This window comes from Triturus cristatus, chromosome 6 (genome assembly GCF_964204655.1).
Source record: "Triturus cristatus chromosome 6, aTriCri1.1, whole genome shotgun sequence".
In the NCBI taxonomy this organism is placed as follows: domain Eukaryota; kingdom Metazoa; phylum Chordata; class Amphibia; order Caudata; family Salamandridae; genus Triturus; species Triturus cristatus.
In genome coordinates, this window is record NC_140589.1 from 1089102600 (window position 1) to 1089122424 (window position 19825).

At 47.1% G+C, this 19825-nt stretch overlaps 1 protein-coding gene across 3 annotated transcripts in view; it reads left to right on the plus strand.

Moving 5' to 3' along the window:
* Positions 1 to 19825, plus strand: part of LYST (lysosomal trafficking regulator) — a 3752809-nt gene that overhangs the window by 344848 nt on the left and 3388136 nt on the right. For all 3 annotated transcript variants that reach the window (XM_085611970.1, XM_085611971.1, XM_085611972.1), the window contains exon 4: positions 13922 to 15941. In XM_085611970.1, coding sequence (XP_085468096.1) covers positions 13922 to 15941 — 2020 coding nt within the window. The remainder of the gene's footprint in view (positions 1 to 13921; positions 15942 to 19825) is intronic.

Below are 19825 nucleotides of genomic sequence, written 5' to 3' on the forward strand. Positions count from 1 at the left end.
GACCACCTTTAAAGAAAGCTATCCTAGTGGTAGCTGTGGAGTGCAGCCTTCAGGCTAAGTCTTGAAGGAGTGTTAAGCTTATTGTTTTACCATAATAACCTCTTGAATAACCAAATGAAAGAGTAGCCCACACAGGTATATATATATAAAATATATGTATTTATTCTAGACAGAATCCCACAGTCTCTTTATGAGGCTAGTGGCAAAGTTACAATTCAAACAAGCATTTATAAACACAATAAATAGCACAGGAATCACAGGGCCCCGGGGGGGGGGACCAAACCATATATCAAAAAAGTGGTATAAGAACCACGACGATTCTACAGACCATGCCTAGAGCATTTAGGATCGCTGGCCCCTTAAGAATCCACCCCAGGTTATGAGGAAGGGGACCCACGGGAGGCGCGTACAGTGGAAATAGCTGCTATCGGGATCTCTATTAAAGCCTATGGAGAGTGTCGCGGTTTGATTTACACAGATTAAAGTCACTTCTAGCAGGAGTACAAAGTTAAAACTTTAGACTTAAGCTTTTGAGGAGCCCACTACCACGAGAGTACCGAGGTACCACTGTTAGCTGCCCCAGGGAAGCCGGGTGCATAGGTCGTTTTCGATGTCGGGTCGCGGGCTGATTTTCAATGGGAAAATGTTCAAAAGTGCTGCTAGCCAAAAGCGTTGATGATGCCGTGAATATTGAAGTTGTTGAAGAGAAGAACCTGAAAGCAGAGGGGACAGAGTCTGGGTCACGGCACAGTGACCAGGGAGCTCAAAGCAAAGAGCCCTTCAATGTCGGGTGCTTCAAGTGGAAAGAGGTGTAGCTTGGATCTGCAGCCACGGGCTCCGGGAGGCTTCAAGGAAGGCCAGCTTCTGGAGAACGACTGTCTCACGTCGGATGAGGGTCGCTGCGGTGTTGGTGTCCGGATTGGATCCACTAAGCCTTGGCAACCGCAACCCACGCAAGATGAACAAATCAGCTACTGGTGCAGACCCACGAGGTCTGTGAGAGGTCTCCTTTGGAGAGACTGTAGAGCAGGCCTGGAGCAACCAGGGGAACTCTTAGTTGTCGAGATTGTTCTCCGCTCTGGCCCACAAGTCGAGAGACAAGGGACCGCGGAAGGCAGCAAAATGGAGTGCGTAAAAGGGAGCCCATGGGCCACCGGAGGGGGCTAGGGCGCTTGTCTTTGGCACAAATGCTGCTTAGTGGTTGGCTCAATAATGGGCCAAAGCACAACTTTCCCAGTGGTCAGGGTCGTGTGCTACGCAAGAGGTGGCCGGTGTCCTGGGGTATTGGGAATCTCGGCACCCACGCGGTCCACGGTACACAGGTTTGCTGTGCACACTCACTGGCCTCTGGGATGCTTAGGAAACCCACCTCAAGGGTGCTGGAAGTCGTCGAAGTCCGTGAGAGCAGCGAAGTTCCAACCGGGTCACTTGCAGTGTTTCTGGTGCCTGACAAGCAGGGGGATAACTCCTTTATCCCAAGGGAGATTTATTCCGTCAGCTGGGCAGCAGCAAGTCGAAGGTCAAGACTGTAAAGTTCAAGATTAATCTGAGGCTCTGGGGCCACGTTATTCTCCTTTATCCCCAAGATTAGGGGAGTGTCCAGAGTAGTGTCCACCAATGAGTGGTGAGGCGGGAATGGGTGGCTACACCCTCTCCCCTTTGTGTGTTTCCCGCCTGGGCGAGGGGCAGGATGCCCCTGAACCGGTTCCAAGCGGTGTATGCAGAATGAGGGCTCTGCAGCTGCCTACGTGCAACTCTGAATGGACATTTGGTGCACCCACCCTGTTCCAATCCACATTATCCTCTCTGGGGAGATGGTAGCACCTCCCTGCCACAGGAGCCCTATTGTCCAGCTGGCGAGGCTGGGCTTTTCCCCAGCAACAGCCAGCCAGAGTAGTGTGGGTGGCGGGTAGTAGCCATTTTGTACACATATGCACTTTTAAATTGGTGTCTAAATTCTGCCGCTTTTCCCATATCGCCCCCTAGCAGGGGGGAATCGTACCCTCATGCCCCTGGCTGGACTGGGGGTATGATTCCTACATGTTTGACACCAAACACGATATGGTTCTGTGTAGCCATTCTCAAGTTATCACGCTATCGCGATAGACTTATAATGCGGTTATGAGTATATGGTATGGCTACACTACAAACAACCCTGCAATGATGTTATGAAGGTTGCAGGGAGGCCCTACTCATGTAGGGGTCCCCTCTCACACATACCTCAGCGCCCTGCCTTGTAGGATTAGCAAGGCCTGCCATAGGGGTGACCCATGAGAGTACATGTGTTGTAATGGGGTGGGATATAGGGTACCTATATCCCTGTAAGGGGTGCTAGCACCACCTTACCCTGACTACAGTAGTGGTCTGGTGGTGTCAGTTTGTATGGCTGTCCCAGGGTGGCACAATAAGTGCTGCAGCCCTGGTAGGCCTACTGAGGGACCCATGCCCTGGGTACCTAGGGTACCATCTACAAGGGACTGTCAGGGCATCCTCAGTATCCAATTGGTTGGTACTTAGGGTACTCACACCGTTTAACAGAGGAAGCAGATAGGCTGGGGTCCTGGATAGCAGGATCCCAGCCAGACTAGTCAAAAACCACTCAAATACCAGGCAAAAAGTTGGGGGCAACCATTAGTCAGATTCCACCTACCTACAGGGCAGAAGGTGGATTTCGGTCTCACTGTTGTCGCCAGTGATTGAGCTCTCTTGTTTATCCTTAAAGAAGGCTTTGAGTTTCAGTTTCCTACAAAATTCAGCAACCTCACATTGTATCTTAAACACGTCCAGTGGTGGTGTGGGCACAAAACCTACTCCTTTATTGAGAACATTTTCTTGTTCTTCCGTGAGGGTAATGTCCGTTAGGTTGAATGTTAACGAGTCGTGCTTGTGCCTGGTTTCTCCTTGGATGGTGGTGGTGTGGGCACAAAACCTACTCCTTTATTGAGAACATTTTCTTGTTCTTCCGTGAGGGTAATGTCCGTTAGGTTGAATGTTAACGAGTCGTGCTTGTGCCTGGTTTCTCCTTGGATGTGTTCGACATGCTTCTGGTTAGTACTTGCCTCTCTTGGTCTGTCCATGTGACCCCTCTATTCCTTCGGTTGGGTTGGCCTCTCCCTAAAAAAGGCGGTTGTTGCATGAAGGGTCCCATGTACGGTCCTAATTGTGGTAGTACTGTGGAGTATGGGTTGATCCAGCCTTGGTAACTCGTCATAAAGGGTTGGAAGAGGGGTGGTGGTTGATCTCCAAATTGTGGGTTCCGCCATGTGTTCGGTCTACGGTGTTGTTGGCGTCTGTTGGAACCTCTGTATCTACGAGGTTGTGTTGTTGTATCCTCACTACTCCAGTCTGGGTTATTGGATGGGTTACCACTGGTGGTGTTGTCAGTCGGGGAATCCGGTGCTTTGTAATCATCCTTGCTGTAAGGGTGCATTTTTTCCATGGAGAAACGTTTCAAGTCGTTGCCCAATTTCTGATTTTTGTTTTGGGTCAGGTACTCTTTGGTCTCGTTCATTTCACGGTTAATCTCTTCAAGTCTTTTTTTGTAGACCGCGATATGTACCATGCTTTTTAGTTTTGCTTCACTTAGTTGTATTTTGATTGTAAGGGCTTCTGTTAGTCTAGTTGCAGTCTTAATTAGCAGTACGAGGTAATCTCTAGTGCATTTCCAAGAACTGGCTGACCAGTCTTTCCTGAAGGCTAGATCTTGGAGGAAGAATCGTGGGGCATTGTGTACCCAGAGACCCTTTGGTGCACCATTCGCGCGAAGATATTTGGTCTTGATGACGCCATGAATAGCGGTTTTCACTTGTTCTTTCTTAGCTTCAGATAAGTCGTCTCAGTCGTTATTTTGTGCCAGGGTTTTTGACAGGTCACTGTCTTGTAGTAAGGAGGGTAGAGAAAGAATTGCATTTATCTGGTCTGCAGAGTAACTCAGTCCTAAGGTGATCTACTGAGGCAATTAAAAAACAAAATTGGTGATGAGATCATAGATTACAATGGCTACGTTGAGATACTGCCATACATGGTCAATGTACTATGAGTGGTCCGTTCTCAATCCGCAGCAGAAAGTGACATTTATGTGCTGATACCGGATTAATTATCGGACCTCCAACCGTGTCACATACATGCGGGTAGGCAATGTGTCGTGGGTTTCATATTGGACAATTTCGCAGTCAGTTGTACTATAGGCATGATGTTGCCAGACTTAACCTCATGGGCATTCAGAAGTTAGCCTGCAGGGAATGGCAACGTCAAATAGAGATGAAGAAATTGTTCTGTATTCAGGTTCATGTAGTGGTGGTCGACAGGCTTGGCGTGACCGTTCTTGGATACGCAAAACAGATTGTCTTGTGCGGGTTTCACTAAAGTCATATGAAATATGTCTCATTTCTTATTAGAGGATACCCAGTGGCTACTCCTGTACATACTGGTATTACTGCGGGAGGGTATGCCAAGGAATAATGTCGCTCAGTCCCGTTTCGTGTGTTTTGAGACTGTACACTCATTGTTCTTTCTCGTATAGCATCTGTTCTGCATTGTGATTCTTCTTTGTAAGTGTTTCAAGGATTACCCATCTGAGTTTGTCAATGGTGTGGTTCGACTCAATGAAGTGATTACTCATCTTAGTTGTGGCTCTTTTGCACTTGATATTGCTCCTATGTTCGCAGATCCATTGTTTGATCTTGCGACAGGTCATTCCAATGTACTTCAAATCGCAAGGACAAGTAATCATGTGAATTACGTTCATTGGATTACAGTTTGTGTGGTACCGTATTGTCCATTCCAGAGCTGGTGTTAATTGTAGGGTCTTGGCGGGTCTGGTTCGTTTACATGCCGAGCATGATCCACATGGGTAATAGCCAATTATGGGGGTCATGTTCCACAAATTGATGATCGTTTCTTGCTTTGCTTGAGGTGTAATTGGCATGGTGTGTACAAGGATATCCTTTTTTTGTTGTTTTTATTGCGGTTTTTTTCCACACACACATCTACATTTAATAATTACAGTATTATTTATACTCCTTGTCTTGCATTGCAGCCGTTTCTTTAGTCATGACTCTCGGAGTTTACCAGTTCAGTTCCATAGATTACTCACTTACACACTCCAGGCTATCTCTCAATAATTCTCTGCCATTACATCTTGCAGCGCAAGTACAGGGACTGTTCTACTATTAGCCATCAGGACGGAGTCGTCCTCAAAAGACTAACTAAAATAACAATTAACAAAATGCCCACCCCCCTCCCATCCCACACCCCGACACCGGTGTGTCTCAACCATCAGATGTCAATACATTCTAGAGCAACCCCATCTCAGCAACTCTATCCATAGTAACACTAATAAGGTACGCCTTAACCTGTAAGCACTTTGTCACAATGGCCACAGAACATGTCTGTACTGGGGGTTTCCCCCTCTTTCTTATAGCTCAGGGTGGTCCCATTTGCGTACTCAGGGCTGAATTGCTTCCGTCTCCATCTCCTGCACCTGCAGGGACTGAACCACGGCCTCCCAGGCCCTCGCAGTCTCCAGCGCCTTATCGTTGTTAGTTCGCTTAGCATGCTTAAGCCGGACTGTACTTTCGCTCGCCACCCACTTAACTAGGTCTGCTTTCCACCTCACAAAATTGGGCCCTCCCCTCGACTTCCAGTGAGCCGTAATATCCCTCTTCGCCAACAGCAACCTCAGGTCTAGAAACTTGCTCGTTACCTTTGTTTTGGGAGTGTGCGGAAACCAATGCAGCAAACATGTGCCTATGTCAGTGTCTATTCGGTGATCCGTGATTTTGCTTAGCAGGTCCACCAACTCTTCCCAGAATGTTCCTATTTGCGGACAACTCCACATCATGTGTAGGAACTCCGCCCCCTCTAACGTACATCGTGGACACTGGGCAGTATCTACTCCGAAGTATTTCTTTATCTTAGCAGGAGTAAGATGCGCCCTATGTAATATAAAAAGGTGAACCAGCTGAAATCTGGCATTTCTGGTACTCTTCCACACTCTCCTGACTATATGTGTCCATGCCGTCTCAGGAATCTTTGCCCAGGTCCGCCTCCCATTTCCGTTGCAAGTCTCCTAGCGGCTCCGTGCCCTCCCCTACCATGCGCTGATATAAGCCTGTTACCGCTTTGAAGGTCCCCGCTGCCATCACTACATACTGGCATACCATGGTTGTCGGTGGTTCTGAGAGCCCCTCCCTCCAATGTCTCTGCACTGCCGCAACCAGGGCAGAGTGTAATAAATAATCGCCACGAGGGAGATCATACCTATCTTGCAAGGCCTGATAGGGCAATAGGGCTCCGTCTTCATACAGATCCCCCAGCACTTGTACTCCCAATGCCTCCCACTCTGCCAGCGCTGTCCAATACCCCCTTGGGGGAGGGCTGTACACATATCATGTGGTATCTCCGGAGCATAGGGACGAGCAGCACCCGTTCTGCGCTGACTCCGGTTCCAACATAGCCTTAACGTCTTCTCTTCGTTGGTAAGTGCACCCAAGCATAGTCTCTGCTGAAGTACTATGAAGGACAATACATGACGCGGTATCCAGCGCCCCTCAGAACCGACAGGGTCCCTAAACTCTAACGCAACTGCTTGAGTAAGCCACTGCAATTGAGCCGCCAAATAATAGAGCTCGAAGTCCGGTACCGCCAGTCCCCCCCTCAGCCGCATCATTGTAGTCTGGGCCACCCGTCTCTTACCAGTCCCCCACAGAAACCCACCAACCATTGAACGGAGCTGTCAAAACACGGATCCCGGGAACCATATCGGTAGAGTTCGAAAGTAATACAACAACCGGGGGAGCGCTACCATCTTCAATAAGGCTACCCGGCCTGCCACCAAGAGCGGCAATGTGCTCCAAAACGCCGAACTATCCTTAAGGCCTTGCACAGCCCTGCCTATGTTCCCCTCCAACAGATCATCTGACGAATGATATATGTTCGTTCCAAGATATGGCAAGCAGCTAGATTCCCAACAAATATCTTGTACATGAGAGGAGCCAACAGCCGTTGGGGTAATTGGGAACAAGGAAGTCCTTGCCCAGTTCACTCCAAGCCCGGAAACCCTGCCAAAGTCACGGAGCAGCGTCGTCGCTCCCTCCAGAGCTTCCCCTGTGTTGGCCAAAACCATAAGTAAGTCGTCAGCATAGAGTGAGATATGCTGCTCATCTCCGCGAAAGTCGAGCCCAAAATAACTTCGCCCGATCTGGCCTGTGGTGCTAGCGGTTCAATTGCCAATGCGAATAGCAAAGGTGAAAGCGGGCACCCCTGCCACGTCCCTCGCTCTACCGAGCAGGAGAAGGAAACATTCCCCGTCCGAACCCGGGCTGTCGCCGAATTTTAAAGAATTCCGGTCCACCTCACAAACGCGTCCCCATGGCCGAACATCCGCATAACGTGGAACAGGTAGGGCCATTCCAGGCTATCGAGCGCCTTCTCAATATCCACCGACAAGACGGCCGCTGTTGTGGCCTTACAGTGCTCCTCCCCCATTATTCTAAGTAAGCGTCGCACAGTAGTGGCCATGTTCCGAGTCGGTATAAACCACGCTTGATCTCGTTGAACCCAACTGCACCATATTTGGAAGGAGCCTTGTCGCGAGAATCCGACTAAAAAATTTATAATCGGATGTGAGCATGGATAAGGGGCGGTAAGCAGTCTTATCTGAGGCGTCCTTTCCAGGTTTCAGCTGTGGGATAATAAGCTCTCGTGTGGAGGCTGGTAACATTCCGGTGTCCCTCACCTCCTTAAAAACTGCCAGCAGTTTAGAGGCCAATAGATCAATGTAGGCCGAATAAAACTCTGTGGGTAGCCCATCTATACCTGGCGTTTTATTACGCGCCATATGCTTAACCGCGCCTCTAATTTCCCCCAGTGTAATCGCCTGTCCAAGCAGATCCACCTGCGCCTTGTCTAGCTGTGGCAGTGTGACATTGGCCAAAAAAGTCCCTATGGCTGCCTCAGTAACCCGTAATTTGCTCCTATACAACTAGTTATAGTAGTCCAAGAACAACCCTTTAATCCCTTGTTGGGTGTAAACCGGAATCCCTGTCTGCGAGGGAAAGATTTAGAATGGGGGTGCCCCGGGGGGGCTGGGTTGGCCAGCCAAGCAAGCAACGTACCCGCCTTATCCCATTCAGCATGTACACGTGCCAAATATTTCTTGTAGTCAAAACAGCGCAATCTCTCTAGCTGCGCTGCCATTGCTTCTTTCGCGTCCAAAACTTCTCTCTGCCCCGCTGGATTCTCAGGGCGTGCCCTCTCGGCTGTCCTCAAGCGCTGTTCCGCCATTTCGACATCCCGCAACAATGTCTTCCGCACTCGTATCATTTTAGTGATGCACAGCCCCCTCACCACCACCTTAAAGGCGTCCAATTCAAGCGCTGTCGTCGACGCCGTACCCTCATCATCAAGGAAATATTGTGTAATACCGGATCTGACCTCCTCACGGAAGACAGAGTCCTCCAATGCTTCTGGCCGCAGCCTCCAGGTCGGAATCACGGGCCTCTCTTGGGCCCACTGAATCCTGAGTAACAACGGGTTATGATCTGAGAGAGTTCTGGCAAGGTATTCACTATAGGCCACCGTAGCATGTATATCCGGGGAGCATAATATCGCGTCTAGCCGCACGTGCAGTTCGTGTAGCGCAGAAAAGGAGTAATCTTGTTCCCCTGAATGCTGCGCATGCCACGTGTCGATTAGGCCCCATCTGTCCTGCCAATCTCGTCTGACCTTGGCGAATCTATGAATGGGTGACTCGGGCAATGGGGGGTGAGAACTATCCATGTCTACATCCACTATAGAATTAAAATCGCCTCCTATGATCACCGGGCCTGTCAGGAATGGCGCCAACCTACCTGACAATTGAGTAAAAATTCTGCCTGATCTACATCGGGAGCATATACACTAATTAACGTGACATCTTTCCCATTAAGGCGTCCCACCACCACGACGAACCTTCCTTCTGGTTCCACCAATTGACGTGTCGGTTGAAAGGGGATCCTTGCCCTAACCCATATCAACACCCCCCGGCAAAGGCTGAATACATTGTATAAAAAAGTTGCCCTCTCCATCTACGCTGCAACGCCAGGCCTTCGGCACAAGTAATATGTGTCTCCTTGAGAAACGCAATGTGGGCCCCTCTACGCACCAAATAAGCATGCACTCTATGGCGTCTCAGCATTGTATGTAACCCCCGCACATTCCATGTAATGCATTTTAATTCAGGTAATGCCCCCATAGCGTAGTTGTAACCCCATACACAGCCGATCACCTCCTTCGGACACACCGGTGGCCCCACTTTCCCTACAGATACCCCAACATCCCTCGTCCCCCCCCCCACCCCAAGAACAGGCGCTAACACTCTAGTGCCCATCCAAACCCCCAAATATGTCCACCAGTAGCCACTGAGGACTCTCAAACCTTAAGGGGAAAGGAGGCGGCCAAAAGCCGAGACGACCCGACTCACTGTATCGCCCTAGTCTGGCGCCCTACCCCCAGTGAAGTCACGGTCCCTGGTTTCTCAGGACACTCACGAATTTGTAAGAGCCACCTCATTACAAAAAAACAGTATTCCTGGGGCTGACCGCCTGCCGACTACCCCCATAAACATATGCCAAGCAGTTCAATACGGAAAATGTCGCAACTAAAGTACCCAAGCGCACTCCTCACAACGTTAAGCATCAACAAGTTCATCCGATGTCCCAGGTGGAACCTGCGGTAGTGAAACACTTCCAGTTTCGGAGCCATCTGATTCAGAACCTTCCAGCCCCTTTTCCGAGTCCGTGTCCGCCACTGATTGTGAAACTCTTTCTTGTGAAATTTTGGACACAGCCTTCAGTGCTGCCCACCTCTTTGTCTCCGTTTGGGTCACCATGCCATTCTCCACCTTGTATGGGCCCGCTGATCGGGTTTTGTGTAGCAGCAGATCCCGGTCTTTGTAGTGAAGGAGCCGCGCCACCACCGGTCTAGGAGGCTGCCCAGGCGCTGGCGGACGCGCCGGAACTCTGAGCTCTCTCCAGGGTATAAAATGGAGACAGTCCCTCTGGTGCCACCACAGTTTTCAACCAGTCTTCCAAGTAGCCCAGCATATTGGCCCCTTCCACTCCTTCCGGCAGCCCCACCACTCATATGTTGTTGCGACGGTTACGGCCTTCAGCGTCCTCAGCCCGCCGTTCCAGGACCTGCAATCTGTTCATAACATCCCCCATTCTGACCTCTAGAGTCCTTTGAGCCGGCTCCATGACCTCCAGCACCACTTCCGTCTGCTTCACTCCATCAGACAACTTGGAATGGTCCGCGCGGAGAAGACCCAGACCCGTCGCCACCTGTGCAATATCCTGCTGTAGGGCCTCTCTGGTGTTGGTACTGGCTTTCAATATTTGGTCATCCTGTTGCTGCATCAGGGTCTCTGGCAGTGACTCCGCAGCTTCTTGTAGCTGACTCCTCAGTATCCTGGTTGACCCCCCCTTGTTTACTTTGTGGTTTCCCCATGCCTCGTCTTGTCCGTAGCCAAATTACGTATACGGTGTTGTAGGCTATCTCAACGCTCTCAAACCTCCAATAGCGACCGTGAGGTCCAACTCCAGGCCCGCTCTATGCAGCGGGCGGCACCCCCTCTGGCTTATCAATATTGTAGCTGCTCTTCTTACTCTCCAAATGTTTCCCAGAACTCTAGAATCTTGCCCTTCCTGGTTGGGCAGTGAGAGCTCCCGTATTTAGCCAGTCCGGAAGTTGCTCCCACACAAGTGCCATCTCCTCTGTGGGCCACAGGCCTCTGCAGCTGGACAGGGCTATGAACATCCCAGTCTGGCACCGTCGCACCCTGTCAGAGTTCCGGTTAACAATGTTAGTGCCCCCGGGTCCTGAGCTTGGAATGCACCCCAGAGATTTCAAAGGGCCTACGGCTCTCTTTGCAGATCTAGCACACCACCAGCCAGTTGCTTTCCCTGTGCAAGCGTCCCGTAGGGTGCACCTCCGCGTTGCACTCTTTCACTCGCCTCCCGGAGCAATGTCCTCCAGCCGCAGTAAAAACCAAGATGACGGCTCCCCTCTCAGTGCCTCCGGTTCCCACTGCTTTCTGGGATTTGGTGTTGCACGACTGTGCCAGCTCACACTCCACTGGATGGCCTCCGTTCGTTCCGGCTCCCGCTCCAGATACCGCCGCACCCTCAAACCTCCGAAGCTCCCTCGTGTCCGGTCCAGTGCACCCCGCAGGCGTGTCGCGATGCTCTCGGCCAAGGTCGCGTCCCCGGGAGCCACCAGCGTCAAGAGTGAGCACCGTTGGGCACAAATTACAGAGCCCCGTCTAGCAAGCCTTTCTGCATTGGGGCACACTTTCTCCCGGGTCCCGGCAAGGCCTTTAAAATGGCGGATCCCTGTGCACTTGGCGCGCCGGTCGGAAGATCCCGCAGTGTCGCCTGGTTCAGGACGTCCTCTCGTGTTCCCCTACAAGCCTCCACACATCGGCAGTTAGCGCGGACCCCTCATCTGCCTCTTCGCCCCAACGCCATCATCTGCTGCTCACTTTCATTTCACCCCCACCAGGCGGGCCGTCTGTCATCGCGGCTCCCGCTCAGTGCCGTCTCCAGGGGTCGCTCCGAAAGGCGATCCGGTGCCACCACTCACAGTCCGTGGCGTCCCCTCGGCCTCTGGGGTGTGATTCCGCACCGATCTCCGGCAGTCTCACAAGCCTCAGGTCGCCTTTGTCAGCACCATCTTGGGGACATCCGGGACGGGCTCTTCGCTCGGTCGTCTGCAGTCAGCGAGGGCAGAATTATTGTCCGCACCTCCGCCCGCTGTTCCCCAAGTCAGCCAGCTCGGTCACCAGTCTCCAGGTGCTCCTCCGTGGCTCTCAGCCCAGGATAAGTATTGGGGTTGGCGCGGAGCTCCAGCATCCATCCTCATCGGCTCATTAGCCACGCCCCCCGTGTGTACAAGGATATCCTTGATATTCTTGGTCCTTCTATTGGCAAATCTTGGTTACGGCCAATTTAAAGACCCTGAAATCAGAATTCTCCAATTTTTATTCACAATTCCTTATACTGTGTTGAATGCGATACTGTAGGTTGTTACACAGGTGAGTGTCAGATGTTACCTTTGGTGTGGTCTCGATTAGACTGTCCCTCGGTTGATTCCTCGCTCTTTTTTGGCATTCGCGTATCGCACCTGGAGGGTAATTTCTGTTTTTCAGTTTTTGACAAAGATCACTCGCCTGTTATTTGTAGTCCTCTAGTTTACTGCAGTTCCACCTAATTCGCAGGAATTGGCTGTATGGCAGATTCTCTTGTAAAGGTTGCAGATGGAAACTGTTCTAGGAGAGTAAACTGTTCTTTGACGTAGCTTTGGAGAAAGTCTTGGTGTTGATGGTATTATTCTCTACGTAGATTGTGATGTCTAGTAAGTCTAGTTTGCGGTTGTCTGCTGTATATGTGAACTGTAAGAATTCATCCCTGGTGTTGATCCAATCATGGAAGTCTGTTAAGATGTCCAGGGTATCGTTCCAGATCATGATAAATACAAATAGATACAAATTCTACTCCTAGCGTAATCTACAAATGTAGATACTTTACATTTCTGCGTGTCCCCTCTAGCTCCTACGGCAAGGTCAATGACTGGCAGCCCCAGATTCGGGTAAACTACAAATACTACTCCACCGGAGTAAGCCTGCGTAGGGGGTACAGCTTATCAGACGGATACTTTCCCCCGGCCCCCCCCCCCCCACGCCCTAAGCTTTAAACTCCATAAACGGGGGCTGCAATTCTGCATGGCTCGGGTGTGTTCCGGTGGGGGCGCCAGGAACAAGAGACTGTTCCTGCGCCCACCGCCCCCTTTTAAGAGGGGGCAGTGAGACCACCAGGCAGTATTGTCTAAACCAGCCCTCCACCACGTCCGGCATTCGTGTGAACCGGAAGCACTTAAAGTGCTTCCGGTTCACTGCCGGGGTCTGGCGCGACCGCCATAATAGCGGCGCGCACTAGATAGCGCTTCTCCTTGCCCAGAAGGAGCCTTTAGCTTTCAGCCTTCCTCATCTGTCTCCACAGAAGTGTGATCTGCTTTTTAGTTAAGAATAGCACATGAAAGGATGTATGTGTTGTGGTTCTCCTAGCCCTTTTTTTGGTTGATACAGAAAAAGAGAGAAATATTGGGTACTTTGCAGCCCATCCCTGTAAGCAGTACAATTTGGAGAGGCGTTTGGAGGACAACAGATCTACCAAATGACTCGTAGTGATTGAGTTGCCCATCTCCTTTTGGGAATCCTTAGCTCCCTGCATCAGCGCGCATACACAAGCATTACCATTAGTGTGGGTTTATTATACCCTAGCCTGTTGCAGAAAATATGGTCAAGAAACTTCATGATTATAATGTGGACTCTAGAATTGCACATTAGATGTTGTTATGGTTAAACATAAATTGCATAGGTGCTTTTCTGTAAGAAAACTATCTATTAATCACATCATCTCTTTTATGACAATGTGCCCAAGAAACTTTATTAAGCCCAATAGGGCTTGTAAGTGAAAGGTATCTTTTGAGGCAATGCACAATACAACATTGTAGACAATCGTGTGAAGCAATAAAATATGTAACAAGTAAATACCACCTGGATTTGCTAGTGCTGGGTGGGGGGTGAAATCACACTGCAGATAGATGGATGGATATTAAAGCAATTTATGAGATAGCTTTGGTTAGAAATTCCTTCTTGTTCTTCACTATCCTAATACTAAGACACAAACAAAGTTTTAATTTGAAAATTGACTTCAATATATAATAAACACCTTTTGAGTACCTTGAGAGGTACTGCCAAAGAGTTACAACGTTATCTTATGTTTTAACTTGTGATTTAGTGATTTTATTTATAATGTACAAAGTGAATAGCTCTCTCCTCTTTATTTTTGAATTATTGATTTCTAGTATTTTTCCATTTCAGATTTTATATTTGCGAGTTCGTTGGTTACTACTTGGGAAAAAACTGTTACTGAGAGAAGTTCCACTGCACTTGTTCAAATTCCTCTGAAGAAAAGATCTTTGAAAAAGAAAACTGGACATCCACACAGAGCTTCCAATCTATACTCGGTGAGAAATGGTACGAATAGCCATCTATCAACTACAGATTCAGATGCAAGTTCTGATAAAACAAATGCATTGATGATGAAAGAAAAGTGTTTACCGTCCATTGTTTTGTGTGATCCGAAAGAATGTCTTGCAAGTTTTGGGGTGGAGCCGCAAGCAGAAATGGAGAAGAGCCTCCCTAGCAGCACCATCAATTTAGAAAATGTTACAGGAAACATTCCAGGCTTCAACTTTGGAACTTCAAATGATCTCTCACTTATCAATACCATGGACAATTCTCCCTTTGACCTGTGTCATGTCGTGCTATCATTGTTAGAAAAAGTTTGTATAATTGATGTGAATTTGAATCGTAATTCTCCATTGGTAGCCAGTGTGGTACCAACTTTAACAGATTTCTTGTCTGGGTTTGGAGGTGGTTACAACATCAGTGACTTTACGGAAACTAAAATGGTTTCTGCTGGCTGGACAGAAGAGCCGATAGCATTAGTTCAGCGGATGATTTTTAGAACAGTGTTACATATAATATCTGTTAACATTATGAGCCTACAAGCCATGCCTGATGATTTGAGAAAAAATATGACTAATTTGCTTACATTGACTTTAAAAATCAAAGCATATTTGGAAAAACAGTCCTATCCATATGCTGCAAGACAAAGGAAAATCTTAGAGGGTAGTCAGCAGGATTTCACGGTTTCCAAGTGCCGTCACACATGCCTTTTGTTATCCGAACTTTTGGAAGGAATTTTACAAATTTTGTTTTGTTGTCTGCAGACTGCTTCTTCAAATTCCTTCTATTTCAGCCAAGCCATAGATCTAGTTCATGACTTTATACAACTCCGGGGGTTTGAGCTCTTTGAAACAGCAGTGCTGCAAATGGAATGGTTATCTGCAAAAGATGAAGATCCTTTCATTCAGCCTTCAGAGCATGTTAAATATTTGATTTCCAGCATTATAAAAATAATCGGAACAATAAAAAAAGTGAAAGCAGAACAACTCCATCAAACTATGTGTACAAGGAGGAGACACAGACGATGTGAATATTCACATTTTATGCACCACCACAGAGATATTTCTGGACTTCCAGTGTCTGCTTTTAGAAATCTGGCTTTCAAAAACTCTTTTGATGAAATTGGTAATGGAGATTTGTGTTATCCTGACCGATGTTGCTGTATTGCTGTATGTGCACAGCAATGTCTGCGCTTACTCCAACATGTTTCTTTGACTAGCACGTACATGCAGCTTCTTGCAAGTATTCAAGATGTGGGAATATGCTGCTGCATGGACCCCAAGACTGTCATTTCCCCACTTCTTCATGTATTTCAGTTACCTATACTGAAAAATGTTCAGAAGCGTATTGTGGACATACTTAGCAAACTTCTCTTGGACCAGTTAGGTGGTGGAGAGGTTTCTACAAAAATAAAACCTGCAACTTGCAACATTTGTACCATTGACCTGGATCAACTTGATGAATTGAAAGATTTTCATGAAACGATCACAGATGTTGAACCAGCTGCACGCTGTTCTTATCATAGGTTTCAAGGAATCTTGCCTAATAGTGGTCCTGGTGACATATTATTGAAGTGGAATGCCCTGCAGTCTTATCAGGCCGTTGTGTTTGGAGAGGACAACCAGCTCAGTGAGCAAATTTCAAACCACATTTGCCACTTGGTTTTGAAAGGAAATTCCCTTTTTCAGTGGAAACTTTATATCTATATATTTGAACCAGTCCTACAAAGAGCAGTTGAATTAGTTCATCATTCACAGCTGCTCAATGTAAACATGTCCTGTGTAGATGTATGCAGATATCACAGCAAGTGTATGCCTCCAGAAGTTCTGCAAACGTATTTGCAAGTGTTGCCCACATTACTCCAAATCAGGTTTGGCAATTCCTCTGACCTTTTTAACATATTTACTGTGGATTTATTGTGCACCTAAAATTGATAGTTTAAATTCAATTTACTGTTTAAATTGCAGGTAGCGCTAGTGTTATTGCAAAGCATTGTACTAAAAGCTGCATTGTGACCCTGAAATTGTTTGAATTAAAATGCCCAAAAACTAAGTAATTGGCTGTGCTATATAAATGCTGTGAGCATTTTATTTACTTGTTTTACATAATGACCAACAACACAAGTAGTATTAGGGCAGTGTACAATGAAATTGAATGTCGTACATGACAGCAATAGCAAAACTGTATAGCAGGGTTCCAAGCCAAGAAGGAATCGTTACAAGCCAAGTTTTACACCAAAGAGTAAAAGAAGACCGATACCAAGGTGAGGTGCTTATTTTAGTGATAGGGGAATGAGTTAATTCGGGTAAATGTTGAAGAGGTTTGTATTTGATTGGAGAGGTATGAGGGTGTGTTCATGGGGAAGGCTTTATTAGTGAGGCAGAATAGTTTAGGTTTAAATCTTTTTTATAGAAATAGATCCCATCATAGGAAATGGATAGATTCTTTCACTGAATTACTCACAGATGCGCTAATTTACTGATCCTATGAACCCTCCTACCCCATATTTCCCTCCCAAAGGAAGTTCGCCAGTCCATTGGGGAACTGTGTTCCCCTTGCGGCAGCTTTCAGGATCCATTGTAGGTTAAAATGAATCCCCTATCGCTGTGGAGTTTCTTTGGGCAGGCGATCCACAAAAGCATTGGCAGAGTCCACCTGCGAGAACATAAATTGCTTGCCTCCGAAGTCCGCCCTCACAGGGAAGCCAGCTGAGGCTGTAATACCTCTTGTTGCCAATGATGCTTAAATTCCAAGAGGGCACATTTCCGGGCAAGCATTTCTGTATTCAGATCTAGGTAAAGAGAAGCTATAACTCACCAAGTATCACCTTCCCTCCCTTAACTGTTGCTCATAAGACTTTACCCTTCCAGTTTGTGTTTTGTAGAGTAACCAAATCAGTGCCTCCAGTTTCAGCCTAGTTTCCTACAGACCTTTACTCCAGTCTGGTGATCCTCTCTGTGCTTCTAGAATTTAATCATGCTGTCACCTTTGCCAGTCTTCTCACAGTCTTATTTGAGGGTGCATTACTCTCCCTCACTTGGAAGGGGGGATACAGTTCTGATAGTAACAAAGCCAAATATGACGTGGAGCCATCTCAAATGGGCTTTACAAGAATGTCTAGCTTATAGTGGGAAAGTACAGCATAAGTATGAGGAAACTTTAAGGATAGAACACTATAGCTTTTCTGAGCCATACTTGGGACATTTGATCTTTCACTTGTGAAATAAATATAACATTTTCCACATTAATAATTATTAGTTAGCTATTTGAGAAATCATTTTTATTTTATAATTTTATATTTGAAATAATTTGTATAGCACATCATAGGTTATATTGTTTGTGAGTTTTCAGCCGCACCCCACTCAAGTGTACATATAGTCATTAGCGTCCAGAGCAAGATATGTTGGTGCAAAAATCGACACTAAACATCAGGATCAGTTTCAGCTTCTCTCTACCGCACATGTGTTCTTTATGATTCCGAATAGTCTTTCCGGTGTGCCTTTGGGTGCACTGTTTCAAAATACTCCTCTTTTACTGCACTATAGTACGCCAGGTCCCCTAACGAATTCGCAACGGCAGGGGCTCTGGGACACATTTGCTGCATTGCCATCCGCCTTTTAGCCATAATTAGGGACATGCACTCAAATCTGAACTTTTTGGGATGTAGTGTACGTGTACCCCAATACCGCAATCTTGGGGGAGGATGTGATCTCAAATTCAACAATCCTGCTTAACGACTCAAAAACCTCTTAACAATATTCTGACATTAGGGGGCAAGCCCATGCAATGTTTAGATAGGCGGTGTTGATTGCTTTGCACTTTTTACACTCGAGTGTTTCTTTGGATGAATTTAGCAATGTGCTCTGGTGTTCAGTATTGGCACTGTAAACATTTAAAGTTTGTGCCTGTAATTAAAAAGCATCCCCTTAACCTGTGCCCAGCCACAACACCAGCATTTTTCTGGAAAGGGCCGACCCTCATCTACCTCACATGCTTGTATTCCGGTACTACACCTGCATAGGCTATTTCTGTGTACATAAAAGATTGTTATCCTTGATGTGTCCCTTTGAATCATTTGTTAGGACTGCAAGTTCAGCTGGGGTTTGAGGGAAAATTGAAAATGACGAACGTGCCTTCTGCCTCAGTGAGGAGTAGATCAATATCACGAGTGCGGTATCCTCTCCTTTATTTTTAAATTGTTACAAGCTCATAAACGCGCCATTCACAAGTAGGTGGCTCAAGATCTGCAGTCCCAGCTTCTTCATACAATGTGCACTTGCTTGCTCTAGCAATGGAGGAAGTAAGGGGTTGTGCGTTTTACTCAAGAGGGGGCGTATAAGGAATGTCTACTCCCATATACTTGGCAATTGCCCATCCTCCAATATAAATTATGATGGATCCGTTGGCCTCCTGCGTAACACAGTTGTAAGCAGGTACGGCCTAGCTAGCCTCTTTCTGACTTGATATGTACATGAGAGGTCTAGGCATTAAACCAACACTTAGTATTGTTTACCTGTGTGATTATGTTGTGGATATGGATCCAGCAGTGTAAGTACCCCCTCTGTTCATAACCTGGGTTAACACTTCCCATCTAATACAAAGCTGTCTGTCACCCCAGGTCAGCTTGGCGAGTAACAGTTGCAGCTGCCGAAAAAACTTTAAAAATGTATACAGGAATGTTAATAAGCAAAAAAATGTCTGCAGTATATCCATCTTCACTATTGATATTTGCCCAAGAATCAACAATGGGAGTTTCAGCCCTCGCTTGACTCTAGTTTCGAATTCCTTCAGGGTCACCCCATAATTTTTCTTCACCTACTCAGTTATATTTCCAGTTATTTGGACAACCAAATACCTCACCCCATCTGGTCTCCACCTGAGCGAGTATTCTCTACGTTAAGGAGTAACACTGTCTGTTAACAAGAACAATTTGGACTTATCCCAATTAAGTTGTATCCCTGAGTATCCACTGAACCATAATATGTCTTACTAATGTCAACATTATTTTTTGGGTTTTGGATATAAAATACAACGTTGTCTGCGTATAAAGACACCTTAAGGGATCCAGATTTAATATAAGTATCTTTGTGAATGGAGCAAGCAAGCGGCTCAGTGGCCAGGGCAAAAATCACCGATGAGGGAGTGCAAACTGTTCACTCCTAGTCTTGCAGATGGATTCGTATACAGTAAAAATTAAGCTGAGAAAGTACTTCCGTAGGCACAGACGTTTACCCCCCTGTATTGCATCAAATGCTTTCTCAGATACCAGGCAAATATGGAACCACCATATGTGTAAAAGCTATAAATGTTCGCAGATATAGTGCTGTTCATATTTGGGGTGCTTGGTCGGTCAAGACCAATTTCTACATCAGAAGCTGTAGCCTCTGAGCTAGAGTCTTAGCCAAGATTTATTATCCACATTTAACAATGAAAGCGGCCGATACCAGGCACATTGACCTGGATCGCGGCCTGGTTTAAGGATACAGCATCAAGGGAGAAAGCGCCCCTTTCAGTGATAGCTTGGTTATACATACATAACAGTTTAGATGCTAAGATACCTGAGAATTCCTTAGAAAATCGGAGGCACTGTCACCCCTGATGCTTTCCTACTGGACTGGGCAGAGATTGCAATTGTTACATCTTTAACTGTTATAGGGGATGTTCGATTATGCCGGTTGATGTTTTTTAAAGTTAGCATTCGCTACGCCATTTTCTTCTTCATGTGCCATTTTATGTAATGTTCGAAACTAATCC